Source organism: Salvelinus sp. IW2-2015, linkage group LG2, assembly GCF_002910315.2.
Source record: "Salvelinus sp. IW2-2015 linkage group LG2, ASM291031v2, whole genome shotgun sequence".
Classification (NCBI taxonomy): domain Eukaryota; kingdom Metazoa; phylum Chordata; class Actinopteri; order Salmoniformes; family Salmonidae; genus Salvelinus; species Salvelinus sp. IW2-2015.
Window position 1 is genome coordinate 33,537,641 of NC_036839.1, and position 22,713 is coordinate 33,560,353.

At 42.7% G+C, this 22,713-nt stretch overlaps 4 protein-coding genes across 4 annotated transcripts; 1 reads left to right on the plus strand and 3 right to left on the minus strand.

The window, feature by feature from the left end:
- Window positions 1-2,787: 2,787 nt before the first annotated feature.
- ska3 (spindle and kinetochore associated complex subunit 3) lies at window positions 2,788-7,632 on the minus strand. Its single transcript, XM_024008852.2, has 10 exons — window positions 6,946-7,632; window positions 6,768-6,832; window positions 6,481-6,652; window positions 5,223-5,658; window positions 4,759-5,050; window positions 4,444-4,626; window positions 4,135-4,320; window positions 3,851-3,942; window positions 3,576-3,706; window positions 2,788-3,371 (listed from the first exon to the last, which is right to left on the minus strand). Exons 1-10 carry the CDS (start codon window positions 7,049-7,051, stop codon window positions 3,199-3,201), a joined length of 1,836 nt encoding a protein of 611 aa, XP_023864620.1. The 5' UTR covers window positions 7,052-7,632; the 3' UTR covers window positions 2,788-3,198.
- Window positions 7,633-10,224: 2,592 nt separating this feature from the next.
- LOC111978670 (potassium/sodium hyperpolarization-activated cyclic nucleotide-gated channel 1) lies at window positions 10,225-14,881 on the minus strand. Its single transcript, XM_024008871.2, has 10 exons — window positions 14,500-14,881; window positions 14,059-14,245; window positions 13,244-13,348; window positions 12,985-13,128; window positions 12,609-12,770; window positions 12,427-12,520; window positions 12,129-12,256; window positions 11,830-11,976; window positions 11,300-11,537; window positions 10,225-10,977 (listed from the first exon to the last, which is right to left on the minus strand). Exons 1-10 carry the CDS (start codon window positions 14,682-14,684, stop codon window positions 10,802-10,804), a joined length of 1,566 nt encoding a protein of 521 aa, XP_023864639.1. The 5' UTR covers window positions 14,685-14,881; the 3' UTR covers window positions 10,225-10,801.
- A 1,086-nt stretch (window positions 14,882-15,967) lies between these two features.
- Window positions 15,968-20,309, minus strand: LOC111972376 (potassium/sodium hyperpolarization-activated cyclic nucleotide-gated channel 2-like). The gene is made up of 5 exons (XM_023999419.2): window positions 19,581-20,309; window positions 19,030-19,170; window positions 16,627-16,864; window positions 16,248-16,412; window positions 15,968-16,141 (listed from the first exon to the last, which is right to left on the minus strand). Exons 2-4 carry the CDS (start codon window positions 19,087-19,089, stop codon window positions 16,267-16,269), a joined length of 444 nt encoding a protein of 147 aa, XP_023855187.2. The 5' UTR covers window positions 19,090-19,170; window positions 19,581-20,309; the 3' UTR covers window positions 15,968-16,141; window positions 16,248-16,266.
- Window positions 20,310-20,781: 472 nt separating this feature from the next.
- On the plus strand, window positions 20,782-22,626 carry LOC111978708 (cytochrome c oxidase copper chaperone). The gene is made up of 4 exons (XM_024008925.2): window positions 20,782-20,891; window positions 21,382-21,502; window positions 21,616-21,725; window positions 22,416-22,626. Exons 2-3 carry the CDS (start codon window positions 21,390-21,392, stop codon window positions 21,698-21,700), a joined length of 198 nt encoding a protein of 65 aa, XP_023864693.1. The 5' UTR covers window positions 20,782-20,891; window positions 21,382-21,389; the 3' UTR covers window positions 21,701-21,725; window positions 22,416-22,626.
- Window positions 22,627-22,713: the final 87 nt, after the last annotated feature.

The following is a 22,713-nucleotide window of genomic DNA, read 5'->3' on the forward strand; positions in this document are numbered from 1 at the left end:
GATCTTTCAGAAGGCCTGTGTAATCCCAAACTCCATGTTTATTCATAATATGCTCCACTTTCTTCCTTATCTGCCATCTTCTCCAAATCGCTCCCGTTCTCCAAATATTTCTCCCTGGACAACCTCTCCAACGCCATCCGCCATATGGGAACATTCCTTCGAGTGAGCTCCAGATTTATACCTGGTAAGACTAACTATCTCCAGGGCTGTATTCATTCAGCCAATTMTGTTGCAAAACATTTCTTAAGCAAGCAGAACAAAACAGAGGGACCTACCTAATGTCCAATAGAAACTAATTTTAGTTGCAACTGTTTGGCGGAATGAATACACTCCAGCTGTACAGAATAGACACTAGAAAAGGTCAGTCAGAATACCTTAAATTACATTCAGAATCTGTCCCTCCCTTGTATGCTTATGAAACTGTATTTCATTTAATTCAGGTTGGACGCCACACTGAAAGTCTTGTGAAAGGTCTAACCCTGAAGCAAAATAACAGAGCATATTTTGGCTTTGCTATAGTCTACACAGACCCTAAAACGACAAGGTTACAGGTAATTGATGATTGTCATTCAGAGCTGCCCTGTAATATCAATGAACAGCCACAGACAACACTGTAAATATTGTTACTATTGATTTGTTTCAGGTTGAAGGATATAAAGAAAGAAAGAAACAAAGAGATCTTCTGTTAAATCTGACAATTAATCTTGATGGTTGTAAAGTCGTCTCAAATAAAACTGTGAAGGACCTCGGCGTTACTCTTGACACTGATCTCTCTTTTGACGAACATATCAAGACTGTTTCAAGGACAGCTTTTTTCCATCTACGTAACATTGCAAAAATCAGAAATATTCTGTCCAAAAATGATGCAGAAAAATTTATCCATGCATTTGTTACTTCTAGGTTAGATTACTGCAATGCTCTACTTTCCGGCTACCCGGATAAAGCACTAAATAAACTTCAGTTAGTGCTAAATACGGCTGCTAGAATCCTGACTAGAACCAAGAAATTTGATCATATTACTCCAGTGCTAGCTTCCCTACACTGGCTTCCTGTTGAGGCAAGGGCTGATTTCAAGGTTTTACTGTTAACCTATAAAGCGTTACATGGGCTTGCTCCTACCTATCTTTCCGAGTTGGTCCTGCCGTACATACCTACACGTACGCTACGGTCACAAGACACAGGCCTCCTAATTGTCCCTAGAATTTCTAAGCAAACAGCTGGAGGCAGGGCTTTCTCCTATAGATCTCCATTTTTATGGAACGGTCTGCCTACCCATGTGAGAGACGCAGACTCGGTCTCAACCTTTAAGTCTTTACTGAAGACTTATCTCTTCAGTAGGTCATATGATTGAGTGTAGTCTGGCCCAGGAGTGTGAAGGTGAACGGAAAGGCTCTGGAGCAACGAACCGCCCTTGCTGTCTCTGCCTGGCCTGTCTGCCTCTAACCCTATTACAGGGGCTGAGTCACTGGCTTACTGGTGCTCTTTCATGCCGTCCCTAGGAGGGGTGCGTCACGTGAGTGGGTTGAGTTACTGACGTGATCTTCCTGTCTGGGTTGGCGCCCCCCCTTGGTTTGTGCTGTGGTGGAGATCTTTGTGGGCTATACTCGGCCTTGTCTCAGGATTGTAAGTTGGTGGTTGAAGATATCCCTCTAGTGGTGCGGGGGCTGTGCTTTGGCAAAGTGGGTGGGGTTATATCCTTCCTGTTTGGCCCTGTCCGGGGGTATCATCGGATGGGGCCACAGTGTCTCCTGACCCCTCCTGTCTCAGCCTCCAGTATTTATGCTGCAGTAGTTTATGTGTCGGGGGGCTAGGGTCAGTTGGTTATATCTGGAGTACTTCTCCTGTCTTATCCAGTGTCCTGTGTGAATTTAAGTATGCTCTCTCTAATTCTCTCCTTCTCTCTTTCTTTCTCTCTCTCGGAGAACCTGAGCCCTAGGACCATACGTCAGGACTACCGGGCATGATGACTCCTTGCTGTCCCCAGTCCACCTGGCCTTGCTGCTGTTCCAGTTTCAACTGTTCTGCCTGCGGTTATGGAACCCCTACCTGTCCCAGACCTGCTGCTTTCAACTCTTAATGATCGGCTATGAAAAGCCAACTGACATTTATTCCTGATTATTATTTGACCATGCTTGTCACTTATGAACATTTTGAACATCTTGGCCATGTTCTGTTATAATCTCCACCCGGCACAGCCAGAAGAGGACTGGCCACCCCTCATAGCCTGGTTCCTCTCTAGGTTTCTTCCTAGGTTTTGGCCTTTCTAGGGAGTTTTTCCTAGCCACCGTGCTTCTACACCTGCATTGCTTGCTGTTTGGGGTTTTAGGCTGGGTTTCTGTACAGCACTTCGAGATATTAGCTGATGTACGAAGGGCTATATAAAATAAAATAAACTTGATATAGGCAACGCACTGTCCAGATGGAAGGGTCCAGATGATGCCATGACCTTACAGTCCCAGTGATTTCAGATTGGAGACTACCTGGACATCACCGTCACCCCTCCTAACAGAGCACCCTTCTCCTGGGACACGAGACCCTATTGATACCAGAAGGCCTGCTTGGGGTTCAACATGTCCCCCAATTGCATAGAAGTAGGAGATCAGTGTTATTTTATTTACTGACGTTTTTTTAAATCATCAAATTGTTATGTAGAAATTAACCATACTACCATGTCTTTCTTTGGGATTTTTTGTAGTTTGTGTATGCATTTTATAATGCTCAACTGTCTCACTTGTTATAATTGATTGCTATATTGTTAAAAAGATCACTCAATCCTGAACTAAGCCATCATGTTCATAATTATGTATTTATTAGTGAGATTACATACAGACCAATTATACACATAGAAAACTACGAAAATGCTAAATGGACTGAGTATTCATGCCGTGTGAGCAGAAAGACCTACACAATTAAAAAGACCAAGACAAAACATATGTACAGTTCTCAAAGATGAAAATAAAATAATGAATCCATTTTGGGCCTATTCTAGCCTGAGTACCAGTCTGTTTCGCTAACATTTCACTCCTTGTACTCTGTCATATGCCAATGTTTAGCATGACAGGAGTGGCAAGGAGTGAATGATAGCTAAACAGACTGGCATCCAGGCCTATTAAGGGGAGTCAATACATAGGACCTCACTCAGTAGTGTTGAGCCCTTTGGGAGGTTTAAGAAGGTAGGGAATGTCATTGTACTTCAGATCAGGTACGTGTCTTTGACAGGACCTTGTACATGGCGCTGGTTCCTACTCCCTGCACATGCTCCAGCCTCTTTAACTCAGTCAGACACAGGAAGTACATGGGGGCCTTGGTGCCCACCCCCGTGATCCTCTTCAGCTCCTCCATCAGAAACCATGCATGGCCCGCATCACCACCTGAAGGAGGAGCAACAGTGTCACAATAAGATGAATTTCAGAAGAACAGTCACTTAAGTTCCTGAGAGTGGCATGGAATGCATGAAAAAAGATTAAAAGGGCATCCTGAGAGGGCATAGTTGTGTGTCTCCACTTGAGATATGAAAACATAATTTCAGTGAGTTAAGTTTTAATGGTTTACAAAAGCAGTAAGCCGTGACTGACTGTGGCCTCGCTCCTCTTTGGCACCGTTGATCTTCTGAATGGCCTGGTTGAGGCTGGACAGAGGAATCTGTCTCAGGTAGCTTGGAAGACTCAGGAACTCCCTCTCTGACACCACAGCCAGACTCTGAGTCCTGGAGGAACGACACAGAGAGAGCAGAGGTATGACTAGTAATTTCAAGTCAAGTAATCTATTGATTTTGGGGACAGTTTAGCTTTTGAAGATACGCTAATAATAACCATATTCTACATTCTTTGTTGACACCGTAAGATTTGACCTGTTCTCTTTCCCTGTTGCAGTGTGGAAGGTTGAAGGCTTGAGGTGTGGCTGAACTACTGCTGTGGGGAGCTTCTTGCTCTGGGAAATGAGCTGCAAGATGAAAGACAAACCCATCAGAACCAGTCAGCACAGTAGTTATAATCACAACGCTATCTAAAAGTTTCAAACACTCACACTTAGTAGTACAGACAAAGCATTTTTCTCCACTGTCTGTGGACAGAGAAGGCACAGTTCCAATATCTACTCCATACTCTGAATCCCACAAGTCTCCAGTCCACTCACCTTAAAGATGTCCTGTGTGACAGAGCTTAGGTCCGGCATCTCAGGAGTGGATGGCTCGGGGTAGTCCCCTCTGACCCGTGGGGTCCCCAGGTTGAATGTCTGGGTGGGACCATCCTGATCCAGGACAGAGAGAGGGGGCTCTCCTGACCCCATAGTCTGCTCTCCACTGGTTCCACCACCACCCCTCTACAGTCAGGGAGATGGGAGACAGTGAGGCAAAATATATGCACTCAAACTTAACTATACCAACATCCTCAGCAACAGGGGGAAAGTAAACACCCAAGGTCCTTTATAGCGGTTTCAGCTTACATAGGGTAGAGAGCTGCTCAGAAAGGACTCTAGGCTTGGCATCTCTGGTGTAAGTTTTTCCTCTGTACATCCAATGATTGATATCTCTGACACATTATATGACCAGGCTTGTTTGGAGCCTCTATTGGAGGTTGGAAGTTCTGAGTGATCTTGGTCTTCATCTGCCTGTGTGTTTCTCTCACCCTGTAACAACATGACAGTTACTCACTATATTTGAGTGCAATTTGTAGTTTATTGTCTATGGTCCATATGCCTCCATAAATAGATAAATGCATAAACAAACAGACACGTTGACCAACTGACAGTAACACACACCTTTCTGGTGCTAAGGAGTCTGTTGATGTATGGTGTCTCAAATGCTGGGACCTCAGGGGTGGCTTGGTGGTTGCCAAGGCAACAGGGGGACTCTGGGTCAATCTCTCCCCGCAGAGGAGGGGACAGAGCGTGTCGCTGAGACTTTGTGATCTTCAGACCTGGGGTGCAAAACACAGGCGGCTCGGGGGACTCCATGGTAGCCAGGCTGTACATCATGGAGTTTGATGGTGGGGTGGAGAGGACATGTGCCGGTCTCTGTGACATTGCTCCCAAGCCCAAGGACACTGCTGAGCTGTTAACAAAACAGCACCATCATAATACTAAGAGCACAGGACATTCTACTTAAGAAGGCTGACTTATTAATTTTTGTAGGAACTTGGGTGAAACTTTGGAAGCTGTTAACCAGCCAAGTAGTGGATTTGAGAGTCAATCAGAGCCAGACAGAACAGTATTATACTACACACCTGAGAGGTTTTGTGGGCTTCTTGCGCTGCAGGTCCATGGTGAAGTCATTGTTGAGACACACAGTGTGTTCCGTGAGGCCAAAGTCGACCATGCGGGGGGTCAAGAGGTCGTCATCTTCATCCATACGCAAGGTGCACTTGGGCGTTTTGGGCATGGGCGGCTGCATGGCTAGGACTAGAGACGGCAGAGGGAGAGGCATGGGGGCCTCAGCGCTGGAAAACACTGTGCCACCCAACACCCTCTTCAGGTGAATCTCCGACAGGCCGAAGTCAGAGAGCTGGGGGGTGCGCAAGGGGTCAATGAAGGGCGGAGGGGGCATCTTCAGAGGGGTCACTGAGGTGAGGTATCCCTCTCCTTCCTCCTGGTCCTCCTCTCCTCCCTCGGTCTCATCCTCGTCCTCTTTCTCTGAAGCTTCTGCCTCCTGGCCGTTCGACTCTGTGGGAGAGAGACAAGATATCTAGATAAACCAACAGGTCAGGAGGAGAACATTCAGATAGAAATGGGCAATTCCACAGTAACAGATTGATGCTGACTCAGATTTTACACATTCAAATGTCAAACAAAGACCAGTGATTGCAAAGTTAAAAACCATACAACTCTACGCATAAGGACTAATTTGTGCCGTCATTCTGTTACCAAACTTTGCATCTGCACTGTTCAAGTAAATATGTTTATGTCAAATTTTCTGTGGAAATTGTTACAAGTCCTTGTGCATAGAACAGCCTCAATTCGTCAGGCATGGACTACAACGTGTCGAAAGCGTTCCACAGGGATGCTGGCCCATGTTGACTCCAATGCTTCCCACAGTTGTGTCAAGTTGGCTGGATGTCCTTTGGGTGGTGGATCATTCTTGATACACGCGGGAAACTGGTTGAGCGTGAAAAACCCACTAGCGTTGCAGTTCTTGACACACTCAAACCGGCGCGCCTTGCACCTATTATCACCCCGTTTAAAGGCACTTAAATATTTTGTCTTGCCCATCCACCCTCTGAATGGCACACATACACAATCCATGGGTCAGTTGTCTCAAGGCTTAAAAATCCTTCGTTAACATCTCTTCCCCTTCATCTACACTGATTGAAGTGGATTTAACAAGTGACATCAATAAGGAATCATAGCTTCAACCTGGTTAGTCTATGTCATAGAAAGAGCAGGTGTCCTTAATGTTTTGTACACTGAGTGCATATCAAGTAAACCAAACCAAATACTGAATGATTGCCATACTACGTGAAGTGTTAAATAGAGATACTTTCCTACCTGACTGTTTCTGTGTGCTCTTAGGCGCTCTGTAGCCATATTTTTCATAGTGTCTCCTCAGTCTCTGGATGTCCTCTGTGGTCCTCTGCTTCAGCACCATACACGTCTTTATAAAGCTCCTCACATCATTCTCCCCTGCCTGCTGGCGCACCAGCTGCTCGTTCACCTGGCCCTAGGCATGCAAAACAAGCCAGTTATGTAAATATCTGTATACTAATGAATCACATAGCTATATAAGCTACACAGCGCTGTTCAAACAACTCAGCAGGTGTTAAATTGACAGTCACCTTGAGTCCCCTGACCTCGGAGTGCAGCTCTTGCAGAACTCGCACCGCACCCTCAGTGCTATGATCTGAAACACAATTTTACAGTATACAGGAATACACTAGTCACTGGTGGTTAATTGACTGACTAGACACGTAAGCCGAAATAAAATTTGAGTGGAAGTCTGTTTCATAACGTTACCTTCATCGTCGTAGTTCTGGTGTGCCTGTTGAAGACTGGCAGTTTCGGTCTCCAAATTCACGGCTAGGTTTCGCAACTTAGTGAAAAAACGTGCCGACGAGTCCATTTGTTTGCAGATATGTTTCTAAAAGTAGTATTATCTTGAACGGCAATTTAATAAATTTTCGCTGTCTGTTTAAATTCATACAAGTTGAAACAGGAATATTTTTCAAATTTGGCGCCACATCCGGAATCTAACGGAAGTAGGTTTATTCAGGGCTCTCAAGACCGAAGAAGAGAAAGCATCTCGAGCTAAATGCAATTCTGCCACCTGCCGTCCTTGACGACTTCGATATATACAGTATCTTTTTTTAACGATATGGTCAAGAGATAATTTTAGAATAATTGTGTGGTGGACTCACAAAATAATCAATAAGCAAACTTCAAAGCCAAGAGTTTGTAATACACTTCCAAATTAACATTTGTAACATCCATGAGTAACAATTTTTCTATACCTCTTTAAATTTACATTAGACTCACTTCCTTTGCTTATTTATTTTTAACATTTTTTATTTCACCTTTATTTAACCAGGTAGGCTAGTTGAAAACAAGTTCTCATTTACAACTGCGAACTGGCCAAGATAAAGCAAAGCAGTCCGACACAAACAACAACACAGAGTTACACATGGAATAAACAAACATACAGTCAATAACACAATAGAAAAAGTATATATACAGTGTGTGCAAATGAGGTAAGATAAGGGAGGTAAAGCAAAAAAAGGCCATAGTGGAGAAATAATTACAATTTAGCAATTAAACACTGGATTGATGGATGTGCAGAATATGAATGTGCAAGTAGAGATACTGGGGTGTACAGTCAATAACACAATAGAAAAAAATAAAGTCTATATACAGTGTGTGCAAATGGCCTGAGGAGGAAAGGCAATAAATAGGCCATAGTAGCAAGTAAATACAATTTAGCAAATTAACACTGGAGTGATAGATGTGCAGATGATGATGTGCAAGTAGAAATACTGGTGTGCAAAAGAGCAGAAAAGTAAATAAAAACAATATGGGGATGAGTGCAGAGGAAGGTTAGAGCTGGGAGGTGGAGGGACCTTATCAGATCCCTGATTATGCTGGAGAGTGTATAAATACTTAGGAAACAGTGAAGGTCACTACAGACATGCACTAAGAAACATTCTGACAGATGAGTAATGCAGACCATGACCCTTGTGGAGGGCATCTGTACCTACCTGGGTGGCAGTGCCTTAGCCAACGAGACAGACCTGGCCATGAAGAACCTGGACTACATAGACCAGGAGCTGGGTGCTGTAGGGCAGGGCCTTCTGACTGGCCAAGAGGTCCATCTCCTGGAGGACGACCTGGCCGTGGTCTACTACCAGCTGGGCGTGGCCGTCAGGGCACAGCAGGAGTTCACCAAGCGGGAGACAGAGGTGTCCTCCAGTACATCCTGGAGCACCGGCTGGAGAGGCAGTTGACGATGCTCCACAGCAGGTTCAACCGCTGGGAGATGAGGGAGTTCTGTGTCCAGGTCAGTGGGGGTCAGGGCGTGGTCAGCCATCACACAATGTCCAACAGGCAACAGTTATCATTATGTTCAACTCTCAATATCTCTATCCATTGAATGTGTAAATCATTTGCACACAGTGTATGGAGTTCAACAAAATTAGACATGAAGTTCAAAGAACAAAATAGTTTGCCTGGGAGCCATGCTTTATCCAACTGTCAGACTAAAATAGTTTGTAAAATAGACATGAAGTTAATGATTTTCTAGCCTGGTCCCAAATATGTTTGTTCTCTTGCCAACTCCATTGCTGTCATTGTCAAGCCAAATTTTTTTGGCATGATAGCACAAACAGACTGGTACTCAGGCTAATGATTTTAACCCTAAATGTTTTACACTAAAATAGTTACAGGTTGTGTTGTTATTCAAAATATATAGCGATAATTGTAATGCAGTTGCATATCCAAAGCTCACCCCTATCTCGTCCAACACTTGGTACGTCACACCGCAAAATTAGGTCAGATGTCTGTTTGCATTCCTCTCCTAGCGAGCAGAAAATGTGTGTAGAGAGAAAACCTTATTTCACCTTGGTAAAAATACAACCACATCTGTTATGTTAACCTTGGATAACTTATCAGGCACAAACATAGCAGCAAAATGTATGATGTATGATACTGATTAAATACCTGCTATTTTGGAATTAAATACCTGCTATGATCTTGAAGAATCATCCCAGCCACTGCTGTTGCAGCAGATTTTTTAAATCATAAATAGCTCTGTGCTATGCTTCTCCAAATGCTGATTCTACAAAATGCAGTCTGTTCAGTATAGTAGAGCACCAATCATCCAAGTGGGCCAACACTCTACCATTTTTTGAATCTACTGAACACGAGTCATATAGTCACAGCATAGAACATGGGTTTTGTTTTATCAGCCTCTCTTCCCTTTCCTTGCAGGTGAACTTTGTCCTGGGCACGGGTCTGCTGTGCCTCTTCACCCAGGCCTTGCTGACAGGCCGAGACCAGGCCCTGCTGATGAAGACCTGGTCTGATCGCATTGGCGCCCTCTACGGGAAGGTGAAGACTACTAGGGGGCGCTGTTCGGGCTACTTCCTGCAGCAGGCGGAGAAGGATGTGCGTCAGCAGCTGCAGGAGGTCATGCAGAGGCGTTCAGCCCCCGAGGAGGCAGCAGCCGGCATCTTTAAGATCCTGGAGAAGAACTACGACTGGCTGCGCTGGGCTGTCATGGTGCACTCTGCCGTGGGGCCCTTGGATGAGGACGGGGGCAGGTCTGGAGGACCACTCTACAGCCCAATCACTTCCTGTCCGTGTTGTCTGAGGCACCCTGCTACGGTGACATGCCCAGCTTGCTGGATAAGAGTCGCATCCACCAGCTGATCGTGGACCTGAAAGTGAAAGATCCCCAACCTGCCTCCAGAGGTGTACGCCTCTATCGAGGAAGACCCGGGGAAGGCCCGACGGTACATGGCCTCTCGCATGCTGAAGAAGCTGCGGGAGGGGCTGTGCTCCGCGGTGGACATCCACGTGGTGCCAGACAATATGGAGATGAAGTGTAACTTCCCCCAAGCATCCTACTACCTGTACGGGTACAAACACAGGCTGGCCTCGGGCACCGTGTGTGTGTTTGGATAAGAGAAACGGTGTCTGGCTAGGCCTGCGGGCTGAGGCTCAGCTGCTGCAGTGCTACATCTGCTGAGGCTGGACACACATGAATGCACTACTTTAAAAAAACTCCAGATGTTCACAGTCAACTGAAACCATGCTTTCCTCTTTATTTCTGCTGTTTCATACCGGTAGTTTCATAACTGAATTGCCCTTCTATTATGTAATTGACATTTCTTCACGATAAAGGAAATTAGAAAAACAAAAAACAGTTCTAATAATATTTCTTCACAATAAATACATTTTCAAAAACCCAAAAAATATTTTAATCATTACATGTCCTGAAATACACTCTTAGTTAAAGCAACAATATCATATACTGTTTTGGATCCACCCAGAGAGGATCTAGAGTATAACTATTAGTAATCCAGACTAAGGGTTGTATGATGCACAGTTGAACAAATAAATAACAATGAAATCTTTATATATATATAAAGTATAATACAATTTTAGACCAGTCTACACAATACCAAGTCTGAGCTACACAATACATAAGTGGTCACAAATCCTGGTCATGGAGAGCTCCAGGCTGCGCAGGACTAAAACACCTAGTTCTACTAACAGAATCAGATGTGTTAGTGCTGGGCTGGAACATAAGCCTGCACATCCTGTACCTCTCCAGAACCAGGCTTAGTGACCACTACTGTTGATAAATGGCCGCACTGTACTAGAGATGTAGCACATATTCCTTGTCCTGCTGTGAAAACTTTTCCATGTCTCTCCTGATATCAGGGAAGCCCTGTAGAACCATCTGGAAGCGTTCTGAGGACAGGGAGAAGAGCTGGCAGGTGGTCAGAGCTTGAACCGTGGCCAAACGCTTTCCTTTGGTCATGAGGCAGGTCTCTGTAAACCAGTACAGCATAGAACAACACAATTTAAATTTATTACACAGCATATCAGCTAAGCCCACTGTTCCTTGTCATATCCTGCATAGTCCCAAGAGATTAAATCAGCAAAACAATGTAGAACAGGAGAATAAGAATAACAAGTGTGGGGGGTTGGGTCTTTTTCAATTATGTAAGAAAACGGATGGGGGATGAGGTTTGACAATCAGAATTTCTAGATTACCCAATCTCTTGTGTGATGAAGAGAATGATAGTCTGAACAAATGAATGAAGGAATAAATGAATGATGCTGGATTGAGCTACTCGGATCTGAGCCTGACCTCCAAAGTAGTCTCCGTCAGCCAGTTCCTGCGAGAAGGAGTCTGTCTCCACCAGGACCTGGCCATGCTCGATAAAGAACATGCGGTCTCCGGGCGCGTTCTGTTGGAAGATGACATCATCCTCCTGGAAGACTTCATGCTGAAACTGGAGGAGAACTGTGTTCAGGAAGTTGACGTCTCGGTTCTGGAACATGGGTACGTTGTTCAGCAGGCTCAAACACATCACTGTCAGAATCTCCTGTATCACACACACAGAGCTTTTTTTCAGATCGTTTCATAATAAAGTTCCACAAATAGAACTTTGACAAACAGAAGTTCCACAAATAGACAGGCAGGTCCCACTACTAAACAAAGGTGTGTTAACCAAAGGAAACCATAGGTAAGTAGAATGTAGTTACGTACTTCATGTAGTTATGTACTTATACTTATAGTGGTACATTTGTGTAACTATTGTATAAGGTCTGTGTAATGTACAGTAGAACCTAAATTGTATAGAATAAAATAGAATAGAATATGATTGATTCAAGTACCTCTCTCAAAGCTGAGGAGACTGAAATTAGAAAGTTCTTTTCGTCAAACCATCTCCCCCCATAGCGGGCCCCGTAGTATTTCTGGATTCGAAGACGAAGGTCGTTAGGAAGCTTCAAGAAGGTCATGTAGTCGTCTAGATGATTCATCTGTGGATTATCAGACGTGGTGGACTTTGAATGACATGCCATTACAATCAAAAGTGACATATCAATAGAGTTCCTTGCTTATGTGATCGAGTTTGAAGCCGAGTCGTCGGTGTTAAAGCCAAGGCATTACATTTCCATTATACGTAGTATACCTTATCTTTGTAGGCTTTTGCTGCTTGGTCTACGTTGGTTATGATAGCAGCAGCGTTGGCCACCAGTACAGTGTACATTAGAGCCCCAGACAGCATACTGGTCATGACCACCCACAGCTCCACCTCATCTAGGGAGCAAAACACCCGGTACACACATAAATACAGTGTAATACTTGGCTATTGAACTCCGGGCACTACAGTCTTGGAATAGCACGGGTCTAATATACTGTATGAGTATATATGAAAGACATGCTCTATTGTGCCAACAGAATATCAACAGGTTATCAGCAGTCCTTACTTGTTGGTGACTCGTTGGAGCCATAGGAAATTTGGATCATATGAGAGAGAGCACGAAACACTCCAAAGGAATACTTCTCACCGACCGTGGCATTCTGGAAAATATCACATTGTTTATATAGGGTGAACTAACCCTTTAAATGTAGCCAAACCCTTACACGTCTCAGTAGGTGTGGGGCTTACCATCAGCTTCTCTTGTCTGACCCAGCAGTCAGAAGGGAACTCCTCCAGCATCGGGACAAAGTACTGGATACAGCCGTTCCAGTGGCACAGCAGAAACATCATCATAAACAAAGACAGTATGCGGAAGAACAGCTGAACATACTCCAAGTTGGCATTTGAAACCTATGGAGAAAGAAACAAAGGCACTCAATTAAAATGATGGAAATAAAAATGAACTAATTGGACTGCAAAGATAATCTAGAAGTAATGTGTACACCAATCAAAAGTTATTCTCCTGTCCTTCTTTGTATTCATTTTTAGCCAAATGTATTTGTAGTACGAGGTTTGACTTTGTGGTATTTTCAGCATTGGGAGATGGTAGCATAACAGAATTTACCTTTTCTACTTCATTGAAGAAGCGGACAAGCCTGGAGACTCTGAGGAGCCTAACAAGGCTGATGATTCGGACAAACATGAGGATCCGCACCATTCTACTGGCTTTGGAACCTGAGGTGGAGGTGTCACTGTGGGATTGTAACTCCTGTCACAATAAAAATACAGAAATAAACAAATATTTTTTAAATGTATTGATCTTACAATAGACTGGAACTACTGTATAACAGCGTGATGCTGGATGTATCATAATTTATCATTACCGCGATTAATAGTATGTAGCCAATTGGGAATGCTGCAATCACATCTGGTATGAACCAACTCTTTAGGTAAATCACACGGATCTTTTTGATATCCAGTATAGCCACCTACGGAATTGAAAAACAGACAGTAGATTTTCAGTTGATTGTTATTAGTGCTTGGCAGCATTCCTCAGACAAATGAATGAATACTTCAACAATGCAACTGAAGCTAAATGTTTGGGGATTCTGGCCAAAATGAAAGGAGACAGTGATGCCATCCAGAATGTACGTCAGAAGCTACTAATAGAGAAGTGCATTAATATAAACTTGACAGGGTCGTCAATTGGCCAAACTTTCACATTAATATTTTACACCAGTTTGGAATGAAATTGAAACAGAATAAGACACAACCTGGTGCTTGATCAGCCTCCTTACATGCGTATTTCCTTCTTATGAAATAAAAAGGGTCCACAGTCATGTTTCATCATGTTTCATCATCTGTGCACAGTGCACTTCAGAACATATTTACTAAGCATCTTGCTCCCCAGTAAAGTTTGCGCCTGTTATTTTCATGTGAGAATATAACACAAAAGCAAACCTAATCTATATAAATAGTTATCTCTGAATCGTTATCTTAAAAATAAAAGAAATTCGCTCTTGCAAATAACAGCTGCAGGTTTAGCACATGGGCCAGGGCTTCAATTAATCAGCCCTTTACATGCACTGGAACGAATACAGAAAGGGCAGATTGGGTTTGCATGCTCGTGGAAAGGGATTATACAACTATCGCAGATTGGGTCTGGTCTGAAAATAGAGTAAAGTCAGCGCCTCATTACCTCACTGTCCTCAGAGATGATACCCATGCGAAAATTCAGAGCCACATCCATCAGAAACAGAGTGTCTGAGAAGACATTGAAACCTTCCCAGCCCACTCCACTGTACCCGTCTAAGAAAGCTATCTCCATGGGGATCCCAATCAAATTCAGGAATGTGATGGCAACCATACACATGATGTAGTAACTCCTACAAGACACAATAACAAAGGGTATGTACATGATTAAAGTCATGCACACACGCATTTCTTAGAATCACTGTTAGAAACACCCTTTAGTGTTTTCTTTGGCATATACCTAAGCTCTTTGCTGTTTTTGCTAACTTTGCTGTGTTGTTCTTTGACAGACAAAAATGCCAAGACCTCCCTTAGGTCTAACTTTGTTGTGTTGTTCTAGGACAGACAAAATGCCAAGGCAGCACAAACAGTAGCTGGAGAAGAATACCTTATGGGGCTGAATGGGTGGATGACCCAGACTCCACTCTGCAGCTGGCGTATACATTCCTTCTCCACAGCTATCTCGCTGCCGTACACAGATAGAGACTGCCTGTTCAGCTGAGGCAGAAAGACAGCTCTCCAACCACAGGTGCTGGCTGTGCGTCTGCCGACAGGGGCTTGGGAGTTCTCCATGCCAGAAGCAGCACACGGTTATTCTGTTCAGCTGACTGCGCTGGCCATCCTTCTCTGGGCTGCTGAAGAGTAGAGTCTAACTTTGCTCTAAACTGACCTGTCTTTTTGGTCACAGGGTAATTTTCCATCACAGCTCCTGTGGAYGGGGCTTATTGAGTCGTGTGGTGGGAGGAGAGCGGCTGCCAGACTTTCCTCTCCCTCTCTCTCTCTCTCTCTCCCCCTCATCCTTTCTCTCTCTCTCCCTCCCGGCTCATCAACTATTCAGTATCTCCGCTTCATGCAAGCATGAATCAAGCCCAGTCAAAAGACAAGGCTGGATCACATTAATACTGAATACAATGGGTGGTTTTGAATATCACAATTATTGTCATCTGAACTACACAACTAGCAGGGCACAGGGTGAGGTTTAGTAATGGTAACAGTAGACTATTGAATAATTAAAATAGTAATTTAACCAGGACAATAGTTACATGTTAAAACTATAACAGCAAATTTGTTATAAATTATAGGTTAACAACTTTCTTGTTTTTTGTTGGTTTTGGTATTTTAACATATTTTGTGCACACCTACTAATCTGGGATGCTATCTCATGGGATCTGTGTATGTCTGTATATTATATTACAATGCCATTTCTTCTGGCTAAGCTCCCAGTAAATGCTTGATGAGTGTCAGATGGGGTCACAGTGTTGTCAGAAATGAAAGCTTACTAGTGTAACCGGTAAAAGGAATTTACTCCTGCCAATCCGATTTAAGTAAAGGTCACACAAGACAAAATTACACTCATTCTAAATAACATGGTCGATATCAATCGACTGGCCTAATGTATTTTTATGCATTCTATTTTTGATGCAACCTGAGTGCCACAGGATTTTGGTGGTACCTTAATAGGGGAGGACTGGCTCGTGGTAATGGCTGGTGCGTAATCGGTGGAATGGTATCAAATACATCAAACACATGGTTTCCATGTATTTGATGCCATTCCCTTACTCTGTTCCAGACATTATTATGAGCCGTCCTCCCCTCAGCAGCCTCCACTGCTGAGTACATCAAAAATTAATTTCAAGACATGCCACATCCAAAGTTACACTGAATTTTCTCGTGTTGGTTTGCCTTTATGAAAACGTTATTTTAGTATACAAGAAGAATGTTGGATTTTTTTTACATGCAGTCTTGTTTTAATCTTCCATAACAATATGAATGGATATAGCATTTTCTTCTTCAAATTGTTTTTATTATATTGTCAAAAAATTTATAAATGTAAGAAATGAATCCACAGTTTAAAATATACCTGCATCTGTTCATGTTATTTACAAAAAATGTGTAACATTGTTTCGTTCTACATTGTTTTTTAAACTAAGTGTTAGTGAATGGTGTTGTGCGAGGCCCTTTCACTCAGTTATCTCCTCAGTTTTCACTCTGCATATCTTTAGGTTTGGATTCACTCTGTTGTTGTGCCTCTGAAAAGAAGAAAGGTATATATTCTTTGAATGAAGAGTGAGTATTACATTTGTTGAGACATAAAGCAGCAGAAGAGGGGCTTTAATGAAGACAAAATGTTCTCACTCTTTAGGTCCTCCTGGCGCTATTGGGCAGTCATCTTCAGATCTTTCCTGACGTTAGGGAAGGCCTGTAGGACCTGCTGGAAGCTGTCTGCGTGCAGGGATAAGAGCTGGCAGATGGTCATAGCTCGCACCGTTGCCAAACGCTTCCTTTGGTCAGGAGGCAGATCTTTGTGGGACAGAGACAGACAAAGCAGTGAGTCGCTGCCGTCAGACCAGTCTGACTCACATTTCAAAGCAGCTGTACTAACTTTAGTCCTGGAGAGCTACAGTGTGCAGGCTTTTGTTCCAGCCCTGGTTCAGCTAATCATGGTCTTCCTCTATGAAGAAAATTTAACTCTAGAGACAGACACACATGGCCAGGGATCTTTTTCCCAGCCCACCTCCAAAGTAGTCTCCTTCAATAAGCTCCTTCTGGAAGAAGTCGGTCTTCACCAGGAACTGGCGGTGCTCGATGAAGAACATGCGGTCTCTGGACGTGTTCTGCCTGATGATGATGTCAGCCTCCTGGAAGACCTCGAACTGCAGCTGGGTGAGAACGGCGTTCAGGAAGTTGACATCTCGGTTCTTCAACATGAGCGTGTTGTTCATCAAGGCTGCACACATCACTGTCAGGATCTCCTGGATAACACAAAACAACAAGAAAAGCCAATTAGCTTTACAACGTCACAATGACTTTCCATCCTTATTTAAAGGCTCTGTGCAGTCAAAATTCAGTTTTTCTGTGTTTTGTATTATATTGTACAACAGCTGATTATTATTTTTTTTTTTTAAATCAGTGTTATTCCCTGATATCTGCTGGTTGAAAATACAATCTACACAGGACCTTCTAATCAGCATGTTTGCATGGGCAGGAGTTTTGGCACCAGGTGGTAAATTGGTTAACAGACCAATAACAATTAGTGTTCCAAAACTCTCTGGCAATAACAGCTAGTTTTCAGTTTTCTCTCCCCACTGAGAACACTCCCAGTCAGTCCTAGCAAAATTATTTATTGATAAAACTATTTTTGTAAATTTTAATGGAAAACTATTACAGTAAGATACTTAATTATTACCCAGAAATTATTTTATACTTATATACAGTACCATTCAAAAGTTTGTACACACCTACTCATTCCAGGGTTTTTCTTTATTTTTACTATTTTCCACATTGTAGAATAATAGTGAAGATATCAAAACTATGAAATAACACATATGGAATCATGTAGTAACCAAAAAAGTGTTAAACAAATCAAAATATATTTTATATTTGAGATTCTTCAAAGTAGCCACCCTTTGCCTTGATGACAGCTTTGCACACTCTTGACATTCTCTCAACCAGCTTCATGAGGTAGTCAACTGGAATGCATTTCAATTAACAGGTGTGCCTTGTTAAAAGTTAATTTGTGGACAATCAGTTGTGTTGTGACAAGGTAGGGGTGGGTAACAGAAGATACCCCTATTTGGTAAAAGACCAAGTCCATATTATGACAAGAACAGTTCAAATAAGCAAAGAGAAACAACAGTCCATCATTACTTTAAGACAAAAACCATCAAGCGCTATGATGGAACTGGTTCTCATGAGGACTGCCACAGGAAAGGAAGACCCAGAGTTACGTCTGCTGCAGAGGACAAGTTCATTAGAGTTACCAGCCTCAGAAATTGCAGCCCAAATAAACGCATCACAGAGTTCAAGTAACAGACACATCTGAACATCAACTGTTCAGAGGAGACTAYGTGAATGAGGCCTTCATGGTCGAATTGCTGCAAAGAAACCACTACTAAAGGACACCAATAATAAGAAGAGACTTGCTTGGGCCAAGAAACATGAACAATGGACATTAGACCGGTGGAAATCTGTCCTTTGCTCTGATGAGTTCAAATTTGAGATTTTTGGTTCCAACCGCCATGTCTTTGTGAGACGCAGAGTAGGTGAACGTATGATCTCCACATGTGTGGTTCCCACTGTGATGCATGGAGGAGGAGGTATGATGGTGTGGGGTTGCTTTGCTGGTGACACTGTCAGTGATTTATTTAGAATTCAAGGCACACTTAACCAGCATGGCTACCACATCATTCTGCAGCAATACGCCATGCCATCTGGTTTGCGCTTAGTTGGACTATCATTTGTTTTTCAACAGGACAATGACCCAACACACCTCCAGGCTGTGTAAGGGCTATTTGACCAAGAAGGAGAGTGATGGAGTGCTGCATCAGATGATCTGGCTTCCACAATCACCCGACCTCAACCCAGTTGAGATGGTTTGGGATGAGTTGGACCTTAGAGTGAAGGAAAAGCAGCCAGTGCCGGAACTCCGTTACATTTTAAAAATTTTACCTTCATTTAACTAGGCAAGTCAGTTATGAACAAATTCTTAGTTTCATTGACAGCCTAGGAACAGTGGGTTAACTGCCTTTTTCAGGGGCAGAACGACAGATTTTTACCTTGTCAGTTTGTGGATTCGATCTTGCAACCTTTCGGTTACAAGTCCAATGACTAGGCTACCTGCCGCCCCTTCAAGACTGTTGGAAAAGCATTCCAGGTGAAACTGGTTGAGAGAATGCCAAGAGTGTGCAAAGCTGTCATCAAGGCAAAGGGTGGCTATTTGAAGAATCTCAAATATATTTTGATTTGTTTAACACTTTTTTTGGTTACTACATGATTACATATGTGTTATTTCATAGTTTTGATGTCTTCACTATTATTCTCAATGTAGAAAATAGTAAAAATAAAGAAAAACCCTGGAATGAGTAGGTGTGTCCAAAACTTGTGACTGGTACTGTATAGACATACTGTACACCTTTACCTCTTTCAAAGACTTGGACAACAAATAGCGTGTCCTTCTCGTCAAACCATTTCCCTCCATGTAGTAGTGATGCAAAGCCTCAGTGCCTTGGGAAGCTTTCTGTAGGACAGGTAGTCTTTCAGATGATTCACCTGTGAAATTCTGCATATGATAGGACATGACAACAACCCTTGATAAATCCACTGAAATCATTGTTCTGTCCACGCCTCGTTTAACACTATTTCCTCAGTGAACACAATGTCCTTGAAGGCCTTTGCAGAGGCATCTACGTGTGTAATCATGGCAGCAGCGTTGGCTACCAGTAAAGGGTACACACACACACACACGCACACACACGCACACACACGCACGCACACGCACGCACACGCACGCACACACACGCACACACACGCGCGGCTTGTTCGACATTGCAGCCGATAGTGCAGGCAACTGCCAACTGACTGATCTAGAAATCACCTTGCACCGTAAATAACTACTCATTTTTATTTGTAGATCATATTATTTGTCTCATATTATTTGTCATACCCGTGGTATGATATGTTTTGTCATACCCGTCTGATATAACACGTCTGTCAGCCAATCAGGATTCAGGGCTCGAACCACCCAGTTTATAATAGAGTCATAATACCTAGCAGTCAAACAGGGAAATGGTTCGAATCGTTTTTCCACCTTTCATTTTTCCCAAAGGGGATTTTAGAAACACTTCAAATAAGGGCTGTGTAGGCTTACCCTGCCATGATGTTTTGATAACCGCGTAAATCTCTCTAGGACGAGGTGACTTTTATCAATATATTCAGCTGTATTTACCCCCCCAATAATTATGCTATTTAGCTGCTAATGTGGCTATCATAAAGAACTCCAAATACCATGGTGATCTGGACGAGACTGCTGAAGCGACGCAAAGGTTAGAATCTCTGGATTAACAATCTAATGTTAGCTAAATGTAATAATTAATAAATTGGCAAAATGTCTTTAAATGGACAATTCTGTTAACTGTCTTATGCCAGTTTTAAATTGACACAATACCTGTTTAGCAAAGGTTTCAGCTAGAGATGACATGCGGGAGCTTGGAGCTTGCAGGGATTTGTAGTTTTGCATGATGTCTACTTCAATGCTAAGTATCATTTTCAAATATGAGAGTAAATAGAAGCCGAATATATTGATAAAAGTTACCTTGTCTGGGAGAGATTTACATGGTTATCAAAACGTCACGCCAGGGTAAGGCTACACAAAACACAGACCTTATTTTAAGTACTTCTAAAATCGCCTATGGGAAAAATGAATGGTGTATAAACGATTGGAACCATTTCCCTGTTTGACCGCTAGGTTTTATGGGTATTACGACACCTCCACTGTGCTGCTCTATACAGTTTTGATGCTTTCCAACACAGCCACTCACACACACATGCCAGAGCCGTGTTCAGTACGAAAATGTTTTGGAACATTGCAGATATAAATGCTATGGACGTGATTCCTTACTCTACATACCATATTTATATCTGAATGTAACAAAATGTTGCGTCCTGCTGAACGCGATCCAGGTAAAGCATGTAGGCCTAAATTATATTACATTTCCTCATTGGAAAATTAAGTCTAAACCATTCCACAATATTTGTGCATGAGAAAACGTCAACACCACATAATACACGCTAATTCCATTTGGGATATTTATACAGGGTAAGTGTAGAATGTCCTACACTTGTCAATTGAATTTGTTGCAGCTCGGAAATTAAAACTGCATGTCCCAGAAACTTAGCGCAACCATTTAAAGACATGCTGGTTCAACCATGTTGAAAAGGAAGGACAGAGTAGGACATACGTGAATCGGAGTCGCTGTGCAAGAAGGCTTACCAGCTAGTTAAGTATGTTACATAAGTATTATTTCCACTAGTGTGTTGTTTAATAGTTTCTCTCGTGAATGTTTCATCGCGCGCTGTTCGTTAATAAACGTTGTGGGAGAACTGAAAGAGTTTTCAGTATGAGTGATATTTTTCCAACATCTAGCTAACAGTAGTTGTTAGCTGGTGGGCTATAGCTAGCATCCCTGACGTGTGCTGTTTTATAAGCCAGAGCCTAGCAAAGAGCTAACTTAGTTGGCTATAATTTTGGAACTTTAACTTCAACGTGATATTATAGCTAGCTAGTTAATCTAACACAAACTGACAGCTACTATAGGAAAGTGCTAGTATTGAGTTAATAGCTAGCTACAATGTTGCCATCAAATTGGGAGCTACTATAATATATTTAGGAATGTTAATTTAATGCATGTAACGTTATTAGTATCCCCTCGTGCAACGCTGACTCGCTACATTGTTTCCCCGTTTATTGTCCCCCATTTTCACTTTGTTACAGCCAGAAAAATGTCCACCATATCTGCTGCCAGCGTCGAGCCCGTTGCAATTGAGGGCACGGAGAAGAAACCAATGAAACCCTGTTGTGCGTGCCCAGAGACTAAGAAAGTTAGGGATGCGTGGTATGTTTACAATTTATTTGAACTTGAATTGCATTAGTGTAAAGTGAACGTTTTTTCGTGGACTCTTTGGTTTTGGAGTATGCAGTTGCTGATGACCATTTCCTATGTTTTAGCATCATTGAGAAAGGCGAAGAAAGTTGCACAGATCTCATCGAGGCACATAAGGATTGTATGAGGGCACTTGGATTCAAGATTTAATATAACTTTATATAATGAGTCATTGGTAAGTGTCATGCCCTGGAGCAGAACTGTCATAATAATTTTGTCTCTTGTGTTGTGAAAGGAACATTATGTCCTAGATGCAGCTCAATGCAATAGGAGTGGGTGTGGCACTAGAGGGGAATATGTATTGAATTTGCTTGTCTGGTTTATCATGGATCCTACAGTGGTTTTACTTGTATGCTGCAGTTCAGCTTGCAGTGACTCAACGACTGCAGACCTGTCTTTTGCATGTTTTTCACTGTCCTCTGTAGGGTCATGTTACCCTTTGATGTCTTTTCTGCTAAAGTTGATCAAACTGCTCATGTGAACAACTGCTGTTGTGTTTATTATTTATGGATGGCAGCAAAGAACTTTTGGTGTTGGTGCAGAACTTGTTTCTCTAGGATTGACTTGAAGGAGGTCCCGTGAAGCTCAGTTGGTGGGAGCATGGTGCTTCCAACGCCAGGGTTGTGGGTTCGATTCCCACAGTGACCAATATGGAAGGGGGAAAAAGTGTGAATGTATGCACTCACTACTGTATGACGCTCTTAGTGTCTGCTAAATGACTTAAATGTAATTAAATAAACGATGCTTGCATCAGGATTGGGGACAGGCTTGTGTATTACCATTGTTTTTCTCTATTCTGATCTGTATTCATGACCTTTCCTGGTTTATTTCTGTTAAAGTTGACACTACTGTTCTCCTCTTGCAGTGTTGTTGCTGGCTGGCTGTCTTAAAGGGACCTGGGATATTCCACGTGTTTTTATTTATACCTCAACATGAAAGGAAGATGTGATCGCTGCACAGATGGTCATGATGGAAGATATGTTCCACTGAGTGACATGTTTTTTTAATGCTCTGAATTTCAGAATTATGTGAATGTTCTGCTGATTTAAGTGACATAAATATCCTATGCAATTTGACTCGAGTACTTGATTTTATGACAGGATGAAACGTAATTGAATGAATTGTACAGGTAGGAAGTGTTAAGGATGCAATACTATCCTAAT